The sequence below is a fragment of the Barbus barbus genome, assembly GCF_936440315.1.
Source record: "Barbus barbus genome assembly, chromosome: 15".
Classification (NCBI taxonomy): Eukaryota; Metazoa; Chordata; class Actinopteri; order Cypriniformes; family Cyprinidae; genus Barbus; species Barbus barbus.
Window position 1 is genome coordinate 2111922 of NC_136743.1, and position 20994 is coordinate 2132915.

The 20994-nt window shown below is 34.0% G+C and overlaps 1 protein-coding gene across 2 annotated transcripts in view; it reads left to right on the plus strand.

Annotated features, from left to right (window-relative positions):
* Positions 1-20994, plus strand: part of LOC306881668 (rho GTPase-activating protein 45-like) — a 30719-nt gene that overhangs the window by 6552 nt on the left and 3173 nt on the right. For both annotated transcript variants that reach the window (XM_079435866.1, XM_079435865.1), the window contains exons 3-22: positions 1931-2077; positions 2407-2491; positions 3488-3560; positions 5502-5577; positions 9715-9846; positions 10025-10086; positions 10596-10706; positions 11102-11182; positions 11301-11480; positions 12107-12244; positions 13287-13477; positions 13635-13759; positions 13967-14068; positions 14154-14252; positions 15093-15256; positions 15569-15757; positions 17230-17367; positions 17455-17693; positions 18763-18982; positions 19132-19183. In XM_079435866.1, the coding sequence (XP_079291992.1) occupies positions 1931-2077; positions 2407-2491; positions 3488-3560; positions 5502-5577; positions 9715-9846; positions 10025-10086; positions 10596-10706; positions 11102-11182; positions 11301-11480; positions 12107-12244; positions 13287-13477; positions 13635-13759; positions 13967-14068; positions 14154-14252; positions 15093-15256; positions 15569-15757; positions 17230-17367; positions 17455-17693; positions 18763-18982; positions 19132-19183 (2604 nt within the window). The remainder of the gene's footprint in view (positions 1-1930; positions 2078-2406; positions 2492-3487; positions 3561-5501; positions 5578-9714; positions 9847-10024; positions 10087-10595; positions 10707-11101; positions 11183-11300; positions 11481-12106; positions 12245-13286; positions 13478-13634; positions 13760-13966; positions 14069-14153; positions 14253-15092; positions 15257-15568; positions 15758-17229; positions 17368-17454; positions 17694-18762; positions 18983-19131; positions 19184-20994) is intronic.

Sequence of the window (20994 nt, forward strand, 5' to 3'; positions counted from 1 at the left end):
AACACAGGTCCGTTTTGACCTGTAATAAATGCTTAAAAAATTCTCAAAACTATTTAATTTTTAGTAAGAGAATGAAACTTTGCAAGGACTTTAAGACTCTCAAAATACACTTTTTTTCCCTGATTTTTACAATGATTTTTTAAGGGATTTGTTAAACAGTTCATGTTTGGGTCTTTTTGAACCCGCTTATGTATGGAGACCCATTAGATGTCTCACATACTTTTTGTTTGTTTCTTAAATGATCTATGATGTTATATTAGTGTTAAAAACTTTGGCAAAATATATTTAGCTTTTTCTCCATGTCTCTCACACGTTTGGGACTGAATTTTGTCGATAAACATGAATATGTACGCCTGTTGACCAAATAGCATGAAAAATTGCTAACGTTTTTCTTCGAAAATTGAAATTTTATGCAAGTGAAATTCAGACTAAGTTTTCTAAGAAATAAATATGTAGGTTTCATAAATTTGTACTGTTTTTGAGCAAAACGTTTTTAAAAATTAATTAATTCATACATTTCATACAATGATACATATTGGATTAATTTAGCTGTATTCATTTCATCAAAAATGCAGTTAAAAACAGTAAAATTGTGAAATATTATTGCAATTTCAAATAATAGTTTTCTGTTTGAATATACTTTAAAATATAATTTATTCCAGTGATGCAAGTCTGAATTTTCAGCATCATTCAGTGTCACATGATCCTTCAGAATTCATTCTAAAATTCTGATTTATTATCAGTTGTGCTTAATATTTTTTCAGGATTCTTTGTTAAATAAAAAGTTTAAAAGTTTTTAATTATTCAAAACTAATGCTGTAAAATTATGGTAACATACACTCATTAATGAGTTACTCGATATTGACTATTTTTCAACGATTCAGTACTGTGGCAGTTGTTCAACTAGATCTGTGATTTATGCATTTATTAAAACATTTATTTTGTTGACCATGGCTTGAGTTTGTAAAAAAGTGAAACATAAATAATTGCAGTGAACATTTTCATCTGATAAACCCGATGAACTCATATTATGCACGTAGTATCAGTGCATGTGTGCGGATGTAACTTCCCTCTTGTGGTATTGAGCAGAATGAGGTGCATTGTGGGATTGGGTGGATAGGAAGTGGAAAAGTAACTGACATGTTTTAGTGAAGATAAGAGGCAGAACTACTTCCTAACATGTGGCAATACAGTGTTAGAGCTGTTTTGGAGTGATTTACAGTGCCTACACATAGTATTTAATAGTGTTGGGTATTATTTGGATTTTCAATCAATTCCGATTCTGCTTATCAATTCAGTTTCTTATCGATTCCATTGTAGTTAAAAAAAAGTCAAACATTTAGATATCAAACATATTTGTCTCTTTTTGCAAAATACGAATTGCTGGTGAATACCATGAACAAATATCAACTGGACTTGATTAAGAGCTGTTTGTGTGCAAAATAGAGCTGCACGATGATGGATAAATTAATGGAGGTTGTAGTTCTCTCACAGTTCTGAAAAAAAAAACATATTAGACAACTAAACTCACTCAAGATTTACTTGTTTCATTACTGGATGAATCAGTGTTTTTGAATGAATCTTTTGAATGAATGATTCAAAGACAAATCCATTTTTAACAGCCCCTTTTCACCACCTAGAAATAAAGATGTGCACACAGGAATTGATAGGTGGAATTGAATTTTAAATTTTACAACAACTATCTGATTTCTGACTTAGTCAGATTCTGGAATTGGAATTGATTTTCGATTCCCAACCCTAGTATTTAAACACTTAATACACATTTAATCCGATATGAATGCATTGCATTTGATCAAAACATATAAAAAGCAAGTAATTTGTTTGAAACCGTAAACAAACTCCCTTGTCCAAATGCTTCCAGATGTCTCCGTAAATGACTGAATCAAGATGTTTTCTCATGTCTCCGCAGTGAAAGAGGAGCCATGCAGCAGACCGGCTGTTCACGAGTGTTTAGGGGAGGTTCTACGTGTTTTGCGGCAGGTAATCAGCACGTACCCTCTGCTGAACACTGTGGAAACGCTCACCGCAGCAGGAACTCTCATCTCAAAGGTCAAAGGTCAGTTCAACTGTCATGATAAACTCATCTTCTTCAACTGTCACTGGTTCCTCCTCCTCACACTCTCACCTATGTATGCAATGACATGAAGCAAATAATTCAGCTCAAGCATCAGAAGAGCAAAGCCACATCAAATATGAGCAGATACCACAGAACCGGCATCTGATCTTATGAAGGAAAAACATGTATAATATGCAAACATGAACAACCGAAATACAGGTGTTTCCACTTTTGCATCTCAATGTGATGTCACTTCTAGTTTTATTTGTTATCAAAGCAGAAGCGTGTGTTTGTGACCGTGAAGTTGTTCTCTTCTCTGTGTTTGTCAGGGTTTAGTTACGAAGGCACCACTGACGCTCAGAAGAAAGACTTTGAGAAGGCCATTGAAACCATTGCTGTGGCCTTCAGCAGCAAGTAAGACACACAGAATACCTGCTCATTTATCATTTATAAATATAATTGTATTAAATAAAATCTCAATAAATAAATAATAATTATATGCATTTAAATTATTTATATATATATATATATATATATATATATATATATATATATATATATATATATATATTAACCTTAAATTTACTTTATCTAATACAATATTAAATATTTCTCTTTATATGCATATTAACTTTTAATCCTAAAATAATATTATTTGAAAATTGTTATTGTATATATATATATATATATATATATTGCATTAATATTATTATATATTACATTAAATTTATTTCATTTAATCTAATATTAATTCAAAGATATGCATTTCTTTTTATATATTAATATATTATACATATTTCCCTGAAGGCCACTTATAATGCAGATAAATTAATTATATTTTAATTCCATATAAATATAATATATCTATTATTCAAATGTATATTTTAATTGTAATATATTATTATTATGAAATTATATATATCTTTAAATTTTAAAATGTATTTTATTAAAATAATTGTATGTATAATTGTGTATATTTTATATATATGTACGTATATATTTCCTTAAAGGCCACTTATAATGTAAGTAATTATATGTAATTTAATTATATTTGAATTCTATAAACGTATATGTATCTTTAATTAAGATATACATTTGACTTTTAATATTATTATAGAATTGTAGATGTATTTATTTTTATCATATATATTTATGAATTTATTTTTATAATATATATATCCTCTAGAGTTTCAGAAGAGGTCTCAACAGTGCCTCAAGCTGTGCCCAGATTTACAAATATATTATGCAATCAGTAGTCAGAGATTTCAATATGAACTCGAATATTTCTCATCAACATTAACTCTCCACATTCATTTTATAGCTTTTACTAGATGAGAAATATTGACTAATGTTTCTTCTCGATTTATAGTTGATTATTGTGATATCTGAGCAGTATTTTCTCTGTGTCAGTGTTTCAGAGTTGTTGATGGGAGAGATTGACAGCACTACTCTACTGTCCCTGCCGCCAACAGAAAAGAGCAGGGTGAGTGAGTGTGTGTGTGTGTGTGTGTGTGTGTGTGTGTGTGTGCGGATGTTGTTGGAAGCGTGTGTGTGGGTTGCTTCCTGCGTTGTCTTGCAAGCATTTTGTTTCCTCCACACCTCTATACAGACTCGACAGAGTCCCTGACGACGTGAGTCTTCTTAGAATGACACTGATGACAAATTAATCATCTTAATGTCCAGAACAGACACTTAAATCATTTCCCAGAACTACAACAACTAGAAGTCTCACTTCCTTCATTAAAATGCAATTTAGTTGTTGAACAGTGTTTGTCGTGCTACTTTGAGTCTGTAGTTTACCAAGCGTTACTCATTATTTAAAGCAGTTCAGTTTTAGTTAAGAAAATTTTTTAAAGAAGGAATGCACTAATAATAAAAGTAGCTTAGTACTGGAAGATACTTAAAAGGGCAATATTTTAATGTATATGTAACTCTTCAATGATATAATGCATTTATTTTTTTGTGCAAAAACAGTGAGGGTTTTTGAGTAAATAAACTGTTAGATTGACAACATTAATGTGAACTGATAAACAGTTAAATATAAAAAATAATTTGTGAGAAAATATTAGATTTTAGATAATATATTATTAAATATTTTAAATATTATATATAGTTTTTATTAATTTATTTATTGTTTGTAAAAACTATTGTTAAATTATTGTATACAATTCATTGAAGTATTGTTAAGACTATTTTTAAAATTTTATTATTTTTGAGTTAGCCTTTGATTCTGATTTCGTAAAATAATAAATTAAAAAACAGTTGAATAAAACAGTTGAGTTATTTACTAAAATATACCCTAACTAAAACATAGAAATGTACAGCAGGATTTAACTAAATATTTAATATTTATAATAAATGTATAATAATATAATAAATATTTATGCATTTTTTACATTCATTCTAGCTCAGGGTTTCCTGGACTGGGATTTTGAGTTGACGAAAAGCTAATTAATTAAATCATAAAAATGTAAAATTAAAATAAATGAGCAATTTAGAATAAAAGCAGTCAAAATAAAACAAAGAAAAAAGATTAAATGTTTTATTTGATTACCTACGTGTGACCATCAACTAACATCAAAGAATTAAATGTGTTGTTAAATTATTGAAAGATTAAAGGGGTCATATGACGTTGCTCAAAAGATCATTATTTTGTGTATTTGGTGTAATGCAATGTGTTTATGCAGTTTAAGGTTCAAAAACTCATTATTTTCCACATACTGTACATTATTGTTGCTCTTCTATGCCCCGCCTTTCTGAAATGCGCCGATTTTTACAAAGCTCATCGTTCTGAGAAGCGAGGCGTGCTCTGATTGGCCAGCTATCCAGTGCATTGTGATTGGCCGAATACATCAAGCGTGAGACGGAAATGTAACGCCCCTTACCGTATTGTGAGTCCGTATTGTACCGTATTGTGTCTTAACTTTTATAGAGAATATCTCTTTGGGTTTGAGACTTTAGTCTTTGCAACTTCAGGGATCTTATCTATGAACAAATAGCTTGTAACACTCCAAAGAGAAAGGAAAACTTGAAATCATATGACCCCTTTAACTTTAAAATCTCTGTACGACTTCAAGAAAGTATTTTAGGTCAAAGGGATATGGCTAACAAAAACCCTGCATATGATAATCTGGTGTTGCATATGATGGCAAGAGTATTTTAGGAGAGTGTGTTCAGTTACTGCCTCTTCAGTAGTACTTTCAGCCGCTATGAGGTGAAGTAATACTACAATGGAAGAGCAAAATCTACCCAACAGCCCTCAGAGAAGGAAGTGAAATAAACTCTTCTACAATCTCATCACATGTATCTGACTCTAACCTCCGCCTCAAAATCCACACCATTTAATTTCATAATGCACATTATTACCATATTTTTTCCTTAAAAATGTCATATCTAGCTCTGTCTCTTTGCTGTGTGTGTTTAGTCGATGGAGGACCTGTACAGGGTGTCGTCAGGTCAGGGTCCTGAAGGAGGAGGAAAATACGACTATAAGGACTGCAGTGAGTGAATCCCTCTTTTATTGTCTTTAGTAATGCATAGAATGGCATACAGACTACTGGTATTTTCATCTGGATCTGATACACAACTTAGAAGATAGCACCTTTTGTTTGAACCCACCCATTTTTCATGTTACCACAAGTATTGGAACATGTGACTGACAGGTGTGTTTTGTTGCCCTGGTGTGTCCTATTAATTGATCATTCAAACAATAAATAGCACTGAATGTCTGCGCTCAGTTTCAGATCCGTGCAGACTGCATTTATAGTTAGTTAGACGTGTAACCAACATGAAAACCAGAGAGGTGTCTATAGGTGAAAAACCAGCAATTGTGAAGCTGAGAGAAGATGAAAAATCAATCAAACCATTGCACAAACACTGGCAATAGCAAGTACAACCATTAATCTCCTGAGGAAGAAAGTAACACCTCAAACGGCTAGATCAAGGAAAACATCTGCAGTTGATGACAGAAACATTGTGACAGCTGTAAAGAAAGACCCTAAAACAACTGTTAGTGACATCAGCAACAACCTCCAGAGGGCAGGAGTGAAGGCATCACAATCTACTGTTCGCAGAAGACTTCATGAACACAAGCACAGAGGCTACACCAGAAGATGCAAACCACTCATTAGCAAGAAGAATAGGAGACGAGCCTCAAAAATTCTGGGACAAGGTTTTATGGATTAATTTTATGGACCAAAGTAATGGAAAGGCTAAAGTTTGGAGAAAGAAAGGATCTGCTCATGATCCCAAACATACAAGCTCATCTGAAACACAGTGTACACAGGTGTACATTATAGTACACATTACACAAGTAATATAATGGCTTGGGCTTTCATCGCTTCTTCAGGGACAGGCTCATTAATCTTCATTAATGATGTAACACATGATGGCAGCAGCCAAATTAACTCAGAAGTCTACAGAAATATTTTGTCTGACAATTTAGAGAAAGATGCAACCAAACTGATTGGGAGATCCTTCATCGTGAAGCAAGATAATGACCCAAAACATAGTGCCAAAACAACACAGGAGTTCATCAGGGGCAAGAAGTGGAAGGTTTTAGACTGGCCAAGTCCATCTCCACACTTAAACCCTGTAGAGGATGCATTTTACCTGCTAAAGAAGAGACTGAAGGGAGTAACCCCCAAAACTGAAAGAGGCTGCGGTGAAAGCCTGGAAAAGCGTCACTAAAGAAGAATGCAAAAGTTTGGTGATGTCAATGGGTCACGGGCTTGATGCAGTTATTGAAAGCAAAGGATTTGCAACTAAATATGAAGTCTTTTTCACTTTAATCTGTTAATTCTATCTGTTCCAATACTTTTGCTCACATGAAAAATGGGTGGGTTCAAACAAAAGGTGCTATCTTCTAAGTTGTGTATCAGATCCAGATGAAAATACCTGTAAATAAAAGCTGAAATGTTAATCTCTCATCTCATATTCATCTTTTGATGTCAAACCCAAATGTTTTCAGTCTACAGCAAAAATAAAGGAATTGGCCTCACTGTTCCAATACTTCTGGAGGGGAGTGTATATTGAAGGTTAAGGGATTTAGCATATAATGTGAACAGATAAACAGTTCAATATTGAAAAATTTTGTCCTGGACAAATATTGAAAAATTGTATAAAATGTAATGTAATATAAAATAATAATAATATTTGTTTTTGTTAGTTTGTAAAATAAATTGTTCAATTATTGCATACAATTCATTGAAAATGAATTGTATGCAATAATTTAAGTTTATGTAATATCTATTTATCTATCTGTCTATTTATCTATCTGTCCCAGGGCTTGCAAAATTTCAAAATCCCTGGTAGCCCTTCGGGCAGGTACTCTTCAGATTTTGGTAGACCGAAAATTAATTTAACCAGCCCAAATAAAATAAAGACCATAAATGTCAATCAAAAACATTTTCAATACACAAATATCAACGAATATCAAGGAAAGAGTTTTATTTTACTATACAAGGTATTTGCAGAATTCTTAAAAATCTATTTAAGGCAATTAGAAAAATTATTTCTTATACCATTTAATGTATTTAAAACTGTCTAAGACCTTAAAAACTCTTCAGTTTAGCTGTATCAAATTTAAGGACCCGTGGGAGCAATGTTCCCTCAAATTTTTTAGAAAAACTCTTTCTCTATTTTGCGGACATTTCTGTCACCTGAGCAAAAGCATTCTTTATAGCAGACCTGTACAGCACGCACACAAAAAAGTGTGTAACTTTTAACTTTAATGTGCTATTTATATCTGATTTGACCCTTGATGTAACTAAATGATGTACATTTTAGGCTACCTGAGAAAACATTTTTACTGTACAATACACTGCCGTTCAAAAGTTTGGATGAATTTTTAAAGAAGTTTCTTATGCTCATCAAGGCTGTATCTATTTGATAAAAAAAATACTGAATATTATTTCACAAAATAATGTTGTGAAATATTATTGCAGTTTAAAATAAATGTTTTTTAATATACTTTAAAATGTAATTAATTCCTGTGAAGCAAAGCAGTATTTTCATAGTCACATGATCCTTTAGAAATCATCCTAATACGCTGATTTTTAATCAATGTTGGAAACAGTTGTACTGCTTTTTTATTTTATTTATTTATTTATTTTTATACTGTATTTTTTGGGACCTGTGATATTTAAAAATAACAGTGTTTAGTCAAAATAGAGATTTAGTGTTACAATATAAACTATTCAAAAGTTTGGGGTCAGAATTGATTTTCTTTCTTTTTTAAAGATACTTTAAAAAAGTTTAAAGAAAGTTTAATAAACTTTATTCAGCAAGGATGTGTTAAATGGATAAAATTGATAGTAAAGACTTCTATTGTTAGAAAATATTTCTATTTTGAATAAATGCTGTTCTTTTAAACTTTTTATTAATCAAATAATCAAAGAAAACACAGGTTCCAAATAAATATTAAGCAGCAGAACAGTTTCAACACTGATAATAAATCAGTATATTAGAATGATTTCTGAAGATCATGGGACACTGCTGGAGTAATGATGCTGAAAATACAGCTGCAGATCACAGAAATAAATGCTATTTTAAAGTATATAACTATATAACTGTATTTTTGGAATGAATACAGCCTTGATGAGCAAGAGACTCAGTCAAAGACTCAAAAACAAGGTCAATTATTTATCAGGTTTATAATATAGCCCTAACATAATATATTATCAAAACAAACTATTTAAACTGATATCTATAGCTGTCTAAACATCGTTATGAAGTACAGTTTGTACAGTACTCATGTTTCTGAGTTTTGTTACCGTTCTTTGCCCATCCTCTGCTATTTCCAGCACTTAATCAAGCCACTCTTTAATACATGAGGATGTTTTATTTCACATGTCATTGAGTTTGTGTTGTCTCTCGTGTTGAGCGCACCGCAACCATTGAAGTATTCAGTTTCTACAGCGACTCATTTGGTGCACATCGTTCTCTTTCTATGAAACCTGTAAACCACATTCACCGGCTCTAACTCTGTCGTGACATCAGCTCTATAGCGGTTTGCCCAAGCATTGCTATTCTTTCCCTTTTACTGCGGCATTCAATCAAACGGCTTCCCAACTCATTTTTGTGTGGGCGCGTGCACGCTCAGCTTAGAGGGAACATTGCATGGGAGCCCTGTATTTAAGGTTGCCCGTCGGGCAGGGCAGTGATGCATTTTGGTAGCCCAACTGGAAAACACAATAGCCCCGGGACGTCGGGCTAGCGATTTTGCGAGCCCTGTGTCTGTCTATCTGTCTATTTATCTATCTATCTATCTATCTATCTATCTATCTATCTATCTATCTATCTATCTATCTATCTATCTATCTATCTATCTATCTATATTTTTAAAAAAATCGATATTTTTAAAAAATCGAGAAATAACTATTTATTTCTGCGATAATAACCAGACATCACTCAAATGAATTATAATGTGGTCATGTGACAACAATGTAGTGTACTACTATTTATTGTGAAACATTTCTTTTTACATCTGCATACTTGCATAGAATTTATTCAGAGTAAAACAGTATATACTGCTCAGTATTCCATTCTGAACACAGCTGCTGTATATTTTTCATTTAAATTTGAAGTGTTGTTTGTTCATATATGGGATGGCTGATGTTTACCGTGCGTGTCCGCAGTGAGTCCACAGGAAGTTGATATACTCCTGCAGCACAGTGAAGGTGGCGTGGACTCGGCTCTGAATTACGCCAAATCTATCGCCAAGTACATGAAGGACATCATCATCTACGTAGACAAGAGAATCGCTCTCGGTAATGACATTTCCTTCATCTGTTTGGTGATTTTTTTTTAAATGCATGTGTCTGTCTCTCTTTTAAATGGATCCCGGTAATATACTCTTAATATAAATGCATTTCAAACTCATCCACCTGGACTGGGTCATTTTATTTGCTCTTTACGATTCTCTATTTTCCACTATATTGTCAACAGAGAATGAGTTTTCTAAAGGTCTTCAGAGACTCTACCAGTCCTGCAAACAAAACATCATACAGGTAATCAGTGTGCTTCCCTTGTGCTTGTTTGTTTGTGCTTTGCAGATTGAAATAACACTAGTGTTTATGTTGTAAAATAGTCTCCAAAAAATATTACTGCCGTCAAGGTCAAAAACATCTTAAAAGACACCTTAAAAGTAATTAAAACAATCATAAAAATATATTAATATACAAATTGCACAGTATAGTTCACACACATTGAATGTAGTGTACAAGTCATATAGAGTTTTTTTAACACATTTTATGGTGTTTTTAGACATTTTCGCACCCTATCAGGCCCAATTACTGTTGACTCTTGTTTTATTGAAGAAAAGCAGTGTGAGCATCCTTCTCCTGAAAATATCAGAGTTTGAATCCCATGAGTGTGCATGGATCATGACAGAATCATTTTTATTTAAATACAGAATTGTCATTATCATATCAACTATTCCTTTAAGTGATACTGAATCTGTTGTGCTTACTGTACATACAGTAGAGCAGGTTTCTGAATCTCTCTCTCCGTCTCTCAGGAACACATGCCGTTACTGTCGATCTTCTCTCTGGCTCTCGAGCAGGACTCAGAGCAGAGCTGCGGTTTTCAACAGGCCACAAACAACATCTACACACACTCATTTCTACAGGTACCACACCTGATCTGACAACACACACCACAGCAGGATGACAGTGTGGAAATAGTTTTGCACGTTTCACCTCAAAATACCTAAAATAGAGAAAAAAAGGAAATAAATATTTTATAAAAATATAAAAATTAATTTGTATTTTTATAATAATACAATAAATATTCTATTTAAATGTATTATTATATTGTATTATATTTTAAATATAATTACATTTAATTTAATAAAAAAAAAAATTAAAGCCTAATGTTTGGATCATTAAGAATTTTTCATTGATTTCTTTGGCATTTTTAGTGACCTGGATGTGTTCTTGGCAGCTTTTGTGAGATCTACCCAAGCAGGTCTAATGAAAGAAACAAATAAAATTAAATCTTTCTTTCTCTCTTTTTTTCATTCAGCCCATGACGCAGCGCAGACAGGAACATGAGAAGAAGCGCAGAGACATTAAAGAGCAGTGGCAGAGGGCCAAGAGAAAACTGGTAGAGATTCAGTCCACCCTGAACTAACTACACAACTCAACTAAACCCTGCTAAATCAAAGTTAAATATGTGTATTTGTGTTCATGCATTTAGAGATGTGTGTGTTTGTGTTCATCAGGCCGATGCCGAGAGTAACCTCCGTAAGGCACGTCACCTGTACATGAGCCGCTGTGAGGAGTACGAGAGAGCTAGGACAGTGGCCAATAAGGTTGAAGAGGAACAAAGCGGAACAGGAAGTGGCTCAACAACTAAAGCTCTGGACAAGAAGAGACGACTAGAAGAGGAAGCGCGCAACAAGGTCAGCCAGCTCAAACAGGAAATGATCTAACTAACATGAGCAAATTTCACACATTTTGTGTAAGGTGTTAATTCTGACTGTGCTTTTGCGGTCACGTGCAGGGAACAAACATTTTGATGAATAGATTAACATTACACTCTTTATCATCTACTACATTTTATTAAAACATTTTCCCCTGCAATCCTTTAATTCAGAATTTCTTCAATATAGAACTTTCTTATGTCTTTTGTTTTTTTTTTTTGTTTTTTTTTTTGCATAAAGAACATTTTTTTTTTTTAGGATTACAGGTTTTTGAGATTATTTTCATGGCAATTGAAGATAGATGCAATAGTATGCATAACAGTAATGAGATATTTTTGGGATATTTCTGTCATGAAAGTAATGTCACAATGCAAAAAATCTGAATGGATTTAAAATAGGCTTCATTTTCTTCAAGCAAGATATCATATCATTTATTTTACTTGATTTTGGGGTGATTTTATCATATTTATGCAACAATTCTGAGTTACAAGTATTTATGGGCTGTGGCTTTGCAGTTTTTAACTGCTCCATCCTTCAATAACAGCATTATGCCTACAAAACTAGACTAATTTATTTTCATGATATATGATGGTTTGTGTTCGCAGGCGGAGGAGGCCGAGGCGACGTATCGCACTTGCATCGCAGACGCCACGACACAGCAGCAGGAGCTGGAGGACATGAAGGTGAACGTGCTCAAACAGATCCAGGAATTCATCAGACAGACAGACCAGATCCTACGGGCGGTGAGAGTCATATATATATTTTTTAATATTTATTTTATGTGTATATATATATATATATATATATATACTGTATATATATATATATATATATATATATACTGTATATATATATATATATATATATATATATAAATGTAATTATTGCTTTTTATTTACTTTCTTTAATATTATATGTGTGTGTGTGTGTGTGTGTGTGTGTGTGTGTGTGTGTGTGTGTGTGTGAAATATAATTTTATTATTATAAATTATCAATAATATTATTGTTTTCTATTTAAATTTTGTATATGTATTTATTATTTAAGTTTTATTTATTTATATTATATATTTTTTGTATATAGAATATATAAGGATGGAACATTTTAGGATTTTAGGATATTTTCATGACAGTTAAGACATTTTTATTGTAATGCTAAACAACTTTTCTCATTGTGTATATATATATATATATATATATATATATATATAAAATTATTTATACTATTATTATTGTTAATTTTTCATTTAATAATTTTATTATTGCTTTTTTGTTGTAATTTTTGTATATTTATCTATTCTATTTCATATAATAATAATAATAATTTTATTTCATTTATTTATTTACTTTGTTTGCATAGACTTTTATATATAATTTTATTTATTATTGTTATTTAATTTATTTATATTTATGAATGTATTAATATTATCATTTTATATATATATATATATATATATATATATATATATATAATCATTATTATTATTTTTTGCACAGAATATTCTAGGATCATTTTAGGATTTTAATATTATTTTCATTACTTTTCTTTTTTTTCATTGTAATGAAAAAGAAGAAAATATCTCTTCCTATCGTTTTCATATGAAAAAGTGACATAAGTAACTTCTTCCCAAAGTCAAAGTAATCTCTCATACTACTCAGAACAGCTGGAATGGGGAATGCAGATGATTGTGTGCTTATGGTTTTCAAGCTTGATTCAACTGAACAGAGAGATTTTGTGATTTTATGCTCTGGTTGTGTGTTTGATGCACCCTCTTCCTCTCTGTCCAGTGCACCATCTCGTACTATCAGACGATGCATGTGCAGACAGCAGCACTGCCGGTGCATTTCCAGACGCTCTGTGAGAGCTGTAAGCTGTATGACCCGGGTCAGCAGTACGCCGCATATGTCAAAAACCTGCAGCTCAGCACAGAGCTGCCCGTCCAGTTCCAGTTTGAGCCATACTCCGCGTCCAGCCACCAGTAAGATGACATCCAATTAGAACACATAGTTTGCTTTAAAGATCAGTGGTCAAAGCATAATGGGAACTTAAGTGCTTCAGGAATTTAATGAAATATTGAAGTAACATGGTGTTTTGAATTCAGAAGGAAATGAAGTTGTTGTTTTTTTTTTAATCAGGCACGTTCGGACCCGTAACAACAGTCTCGGTAATGACCAGCGGCAGAACAGCTCTGAAACTCCGCCCACTACAGAGGAGGCGGGATTTGGGGAAGGAACTGTAGTTAAACAGAGACGAGGTCAAGGTCAGTTTTATAAACTATAAATGAACAAAAAACAGCTTTTAGGGGACGAACACACAGGACATGTACTTTATACATGCTATCAGTTTAAAAGCCCCATGTGGCTGCATGCAGATCTTTGTTTTTATTATTGCAGTTATAATATTTTATGTAATTTGGTCTGTATTGCAATTTTAAAATTAATAGAGTGGTTATGTGTTGTTTTTGCAGGTAGAGACCATCATCAAGCTCATAAGTCCTGGCCGTCCACCCTGAGTGACACTGACAGTGTTGGTCCGGGAAGTGGACTGGGATCCCCGACCTCCAGCACAGGTAATGAAACAAATCCAGAGCAGTCTGGTATACGGTAATAAATAGTTTTTATAAACAATAATGTTGCGTAATGTTTCGGTCTCAGGTGATATCTCAAAACCTTCAAGGCCAGTTTCTGCAGCCACATTGTCGTCCAATGAAGATTTAGAGGAGCGAGACGGTGCTATGACCCCGTTTGAACAAAGTGAGTGACCGTTTACAGAGAACATCTGAGAAGCAGCAGACTTAAAGGAATCAGTTCAGTCAAAATTAAAATTAGCTGAAAATCGACTCACCCTCAAGTCACCCAAGATGTAGATGAGTTTGTTTCTTCATCAGATTTGGAGAAATGCTGCATTGCATCAGTGTCTCAGCAATGGATGCTCTGCAGTGAATGGGTGCCGTCAGAATGAGAGTCCAAACAGCTGATAAAAACATCACAATAATCCACACCACTCCAGTCCATCAGTTAATGTCTAGTGAAGCCGAAAGCTGCGTGTTCGTAAGAAACAAATCCATCAAGATGTTTTTAACTTCAAACCATAATCCATAATAATGCTTTCTCCAGTGAAAAAGTGTTCTGGTCTGAATCTGGAGAGAAATCTGCACAGATCAAGCACCGTTTACAAGCCAAAACAGCTCTAAACAAATATGTGGCTGGATTTTGATGTGAGAGACAACAGGAGAAGGACCTTTTCACTGGAGGAAGTGTTATTATGGATTATGGACTCATATTTTAGCTGGAAGGAATGGTTTAAGTTAAAAAACATCTTAATGATGGATTTGTTTCTTACAAACATGCATCTTTTGTCATTACTAGATGTTAATTGATGGACTGGAGTGGTGTGGATTATTGAGATGTTTTTATCAGCTGTTTGGACTCTCATTCTGACGGCACCCATTCACTGCAGAGCATCCATTGCTGAGACACTGATGCAGAGACACATTTCTACAAACCTGAAGAAGAAACAAACTCATCTACATCTTGAATGTGTAGTACATAGTGATATATGTTGAGTGTGTCTGGGCGTTGGTTGTGTTTTAGGTATAAATGGGATTGAAACGGGAAGCGCGGCGCCCACTGGACCTTTCAGAAACGTGGGATTGTCCAAAGCTGCAAAAACCCATCGGCTACGCAAACTGCGCACGCCATCAAAGTGCAGGGAATGTGACAGCTACGTTTATTTCCAGGGAGCAGAATGTGAGGAGGTGAGACCATTTCAGTGGATTTATTTTGTTGACTGAATCATATGAAACTGTAGATTTATGATAGCTGCAAATCAACCGATTGTGTAAAACAAGTTTATTATTCGATCAGATCACTGATGTACAACGTCAGGTCACATTTATTTAAATAGTGCTTTACACAATACAGATTGTTTCAAAGCTGCTTCACAGAAATGAACTGAATTCAATTGTGTAAGGTGTAAGCAGTTTACAGAAGACAGTAGTGTTATTTAGCTTTATTCAGTTCAAGTTTTGTTCTCATCCGATAGTGTAACGTGTGTTTGTGTGTTTTAGTGTTTTCTGGCGTGCCATAAGAAGTGTCTGGAGTCTCTGGCCATCCAGTGCGGTCATAAGAAGCTCCAGGGCCGTCTGCAGCTCTTCGGCCGTGATTTCTCTCAGGTCCTGCAGGGCGACGTGGAGGGCGTTCCCTTCATCATCAAGAAATGCATCACTGAGATCGAGAGGAGAGCGCTCAAAATGAAGGTGCGAGAGGAAAGCTTTGAAAAGAATCAAGCTGTTGATTGGTTTATGTCTGATAAATGTATTGTAAATGTATTATTTACATATCCATTATGATTGGTCAGTTAACCTCTGCTATACATTATGCCAACTTCCTAATTCTTACGCAGGATACCAAAAAAAATAATTTCAAATAGCAAATAAACATATTTATACACCATATGCATGTGAGATATGCAAATAAATTATTGGTAAATTGCATCACTTCCTTATATACTTATTTATTCATTTTGCAGATTTGAGCATTATTCCCAAAACAGTTTTTAACACTTTTAAGCCAGACAAGAAATAATAGTCAGAAAAAAATATCAATTTTTTTTAAATGGAACAGTTTATTAAACTTTTCGATAAAATATAAAAACAAATCTTTAAAAAAGTTTGCATATGTGTTTTTGTTGAGTATAGTAATTTATATTGTACATCAGGCTTTTATGGCCCATATAGTCTGATATAGAGAGAATATGGAGGAGGAGAAAACTGAAAACTCAGCATTAAACTAAGCAAAAATATGCAGATGCTTGATATTTATATGGACAAAAAGATGAAATTCTGATGCCTGTAATGTAAATCAATGAGATCTTCATAACAGTATAGACTACTTACATAAAATTATATAAATATCAGTCATCTCTCTATACATCTTCAAAAATGTCTTAGTAAGATGAGATTGAAATGATCCAAACATAAAATGCAATGCAATCCAATGATGATTGTGAGATGAAGAAATAAACGTTCCTCAAAAACCTGATGATCATATTTGGGGCTTACATTTGAACATGATTTTATGGAGAATCAAGTAAAGCTGAGCTGCTTCAGTCCAGTAAGTGTTCATCTAGAAATATGACTAGTTATTCTGACATTTACTTGATAAAATCAGTCAAGATTTGACAGCAGAAAGACACATGAAGCAGCAGCTGAAGCTGGACGTTTGTACAATTACACTAAAAGAGCTTTTACAGGATAAAACACTCTAAACTATCGATCAGAGACAGAAGGCATGGAGTAGATTGTGTACAACAGGTTTAAGTTTTAGTTGTAGTTCACTGATAAGCCACGCAAAATCGTGTTCATAATCGCTGATAAATTGCATTCGATTATGAACGCAATTTTTTGTGGCTTATCTGTGAACTACGGCTCCGTGCATTAAATGCCGCTCCATCTGAAAGCTAATCTACCGCTAATCAAAGAACCGGCTTTACTGACGAGATGCGCATGACAATCGCATGCGATTAATCGTGCAGCCCTACCCTCAGATTCCAGATTTTCAAATAGTTGTATCTCAGCCAAATATTGTCCAATCCTAACAAACCATACATCAATGGAAAGCTTATTTATAAATCTCAATTTCAAAAAATTAACTCTTATGACTGGTATTGTGGGTCACATATGATACAGTTGACATTATAAGGTTAAAGCTTTTCTTTGCATGTCTCCAGGGAATTTATCGTGTGAATGGAGTGAAGACGCGTGTGGAGAAGTTGTGCCAGGCGTTTGAGAACGGTAAAGAGCTGGTGGAGCTCTCTCAGGCGTCTCCACACGACATCAGCAACGTGCTGAAGCTCTACCTCAGACAGGTGAGTCACCTAACGCAGGGAAATTTTCCTGTAATAAAGCAGTGTTGTGGCGTGTTTACTGTGTCATCGTCTCCGTCTCCTCCTCAGCTCCCGGAGCCCATCATGCCCTTCCGCATGTATAACGCTCTGATGGGACTGGCGAAGGAAAGCCTGAACTCGGACGCCTCAGAGGCCGGAGAGGGTGTGAAGGGCCCAGAGCTGGTGAATCGCGGGTCAGAAACCGAGCCTGAAGTGCTGGTCTTAGTGGCGAAACTCAGAGAGCTGCTCAAGCGTTTGCTGCCTGCTAACATCGCCACGCTCAAGTACATCGTGCAGCACCTGTGCAGGTGAGATTCTGAAAAAACAAACAAAAAAACTTAAACATTTATAATGTACAGCAAGGTTTATAAACCCATAGCGATTCACAGAGGAACTGAACAAGTTTCTTTGACATATATTAAATTATTCCATATTAAATTATGTATATATATATATTTTTTTATTAATGGTATAAGTAAACCTAAGGTGCATATTAATATTAAGTTAATTATAATTATTAATAATATTAATATTAAATCTAAATATTGTCACTTTTTGCTCGGAACCTTACAAAAAATATTTTTTAAATGTATCATAAAATATTTATAGAAAGCCTACAACTTTACTAACCCTTAGGGTGTACTTTATTTAATAATAATTAAAATTTTAATCATTCAATAATTGTAAAAAATATTAAAATAATTATTAATAATATTTTATAATAATGTTTAAATAACTTATAATGTAATAGTTTAAGTTTTAATATTGTTGTCATTTGCATAATAATCTAAAAAATAATTTAATAGTTTTAATATTTAAGTTTAAAAAAAATTATAATTTAAGCCATAGAAGTTCAGCAGACATAAACAATTAAAAACATGGTTTTATTAATGATATTTTAGAATGCATATTTATAAAAGTAATTAATAATTTATTATTTTACGTTTTTAAAAAATATTTGAAGGTTTTAATATTTTAATAATTTATGTCTAATAATCTAATAATAATTTAATAGTTTATGTATTTAAGTTTTAATATTTTAAGAATTTAAATCTAATAATCTAATAGTATTTAGATTTGAATTTAAGTCCATTTTTAATCATTTAAATAATCAGAGTTCAGCAGACAAAATAAAAATTAAAAACAAGGTATGCAATAACAAAATTTGGTAGTTGATAAATAACATGAACTTTTATTTTCAATGTCAAGATATTCAGATATATATACAAATATACCTTTTCAAGTTGCATTTAACTGTATGAACATAAAAAATGTTAAAATATCAACTGCAGTTTTCTAGATTTTCTGAAGTTTATCACAGAACACAAAACATTTGTGTATGATGTTAATGAAAGATTCTTATTTTTCTCTCGTCAGAGTGTCTGATTTGGAGCAAGATAATAAAATGAGCGCCAGTAATTTAGGCATCGTGTTCGGCCCGACCCTGATGAGACCCAAACCCACCGGAGCCACTGTGTCCCTGTCGTCTCTGGTGGATTACCCTCATCAGGCGCGCATCGTAGAAGCTCTGATCGTCTTCCAGCAGCACATCTTCATCTCGACCTCTTCCTCGGTCAGCTCTCCAGGCCAGAGCCAGGTCTGCACAGAATCGTATCTGATCTGATGTAGTATGCAGATTTTTACGGGAGTGTCAGTGATTGATGGGGTTTCATCAAAGCCCATTTTTGATGTCATGTGTGTGTGTTTTTGTGCACAGCTCTGATTGTAATATATTCCTTCACACAGGACTGTGAGACTGGAACTCATGAAGAGCCAAACAGAGCGGATCTGGAATGTGGTGAGATAAATATAGATTAGAAATATTAAATAATGTTTTTACTATTTTAAACATTAAGTAAAATATTGACATTATTAAAAATGTGTTTGTAAAATGTATTGAAATATTTAAATTTTGATACAAATGTATTTATTAAATTAGTTTGACACACAATTTTTTAAATATTATAATGAACATATTTAAATATTAAGCAGGGACACCGGCAGAGGACATAAGTATCTGAGAAGTTTCACTTCTGTTTTAGTTTATATAACCTATTCTTACTGTGTTTCCAGATCAATACTATCACTACCACTCGCAAACCACGCATCACACACTGCACTGTAGACAGCGCAATCCTATCAACCTGCGCACTTTGCCTATGTCTGCTAATACATTACTTTCTTTTTCTATTGGTCTCTGGAATTGTCAGTTTACTGTCAACAAAGCTGATTTCATTACTTCCATTACTAGTCATTCAAGGTTAAACCTCATGGCCCTGACAATGTTACACCTGCAGCACTCTCCAATAATTTCTCCTTTTCCCACACCCCCCCTTTGACTGGAAGAGGTGGAGGTACTGGTCTGCTCATCTCTAATAATTGGAAATTTACTCCTTTACCATCTCTGAGTATCAACAGTTCTTTTGAATCACATTCGGTTACTATTACCTACCCTCTAAAAATTCATTTTGTAGTTGTTTATCGTCCTCCAGGATTACTAGGTAACTTTGAGGAAGAATTAGATTTATTGCTCTCAACCTTTCCCGAGGATGGTACTAGTCTTACTTGGAGACTTCAACATCCACCTAGATAAACCTCAGGCTGCAGACTTCCACACTCTGCTTGCGTCTTTTGATCTCAAGAGAGTGCTAACTACGGCTACTCACAAATCAGGCAACCAACTGGACCTTATTTACACACGACACTGCTCCACTGATCATGTGCTGGTTACTCCACTACACACCTCGGATTACTTCCTCCTCACTTTTAACCTCAACATGATCCCTGACACATCACATACCCCTCCACATGTCACTTTTCGACGTAACTTGTGGTCACTCTCACCCTCCCGGCTATCTGCTATGGTTTCATCTTCGCTTCCTCCCCCTAAACAGTTATCCTCTCTTGATGCTAACAGTGCTACTGAGACTTCCTGTTCCACTCTGACGTCTTGTTTAGATGCTTTCTGCCCCTTATCTTCCAAGCCAGCCCGTACCACCCCTTCTGCCCCTTGGCTATCTGATGTTCTCCAAAAACAACGTTCTAAACTTAGGGCTGCGGAAAGGGTATGGCGCTAATCACAAAATCCTACTGACCTTAATTTATATCGTTCACTCCTCTCTGACTTCTCTGCTAATGTTTCCACTGCTGAAAAGACATACTATCATGACAAAATTAACAATTCGCCTAACTCTCGCATGCTCTTTAAAACATTTTCCTCCCTCGTTTGTCCTCCTCCTCCCCCTTCTTCATCATCTCTAACAGCTGACGACTTTGCCACATTCTTCATTAATAAAATTACAAACCTCACTGCACAATTTTCCACACCAGAATCTATCAAACATATCGTTCCAGCAAACATACACTCGTTCACATCCTTCTCTCCACTCTCTGAGGCAGAGGTCTCTAAACTCATCCTTTCCAGTTATCCTACTACCTGTCCGCTTGATCCTATTCCATCTCATCTCCTTCAAGCCATTTCTCCTGCAGTTGTACCTGCACTCACTCACATCGTTAACACATCCCTTCACACTGGAATTTTTCCCTTAGCATTTAAACAGGCTCGTATAACTCCACTTCTTAAAAAACCCACTCTTAACCCAACTCTTT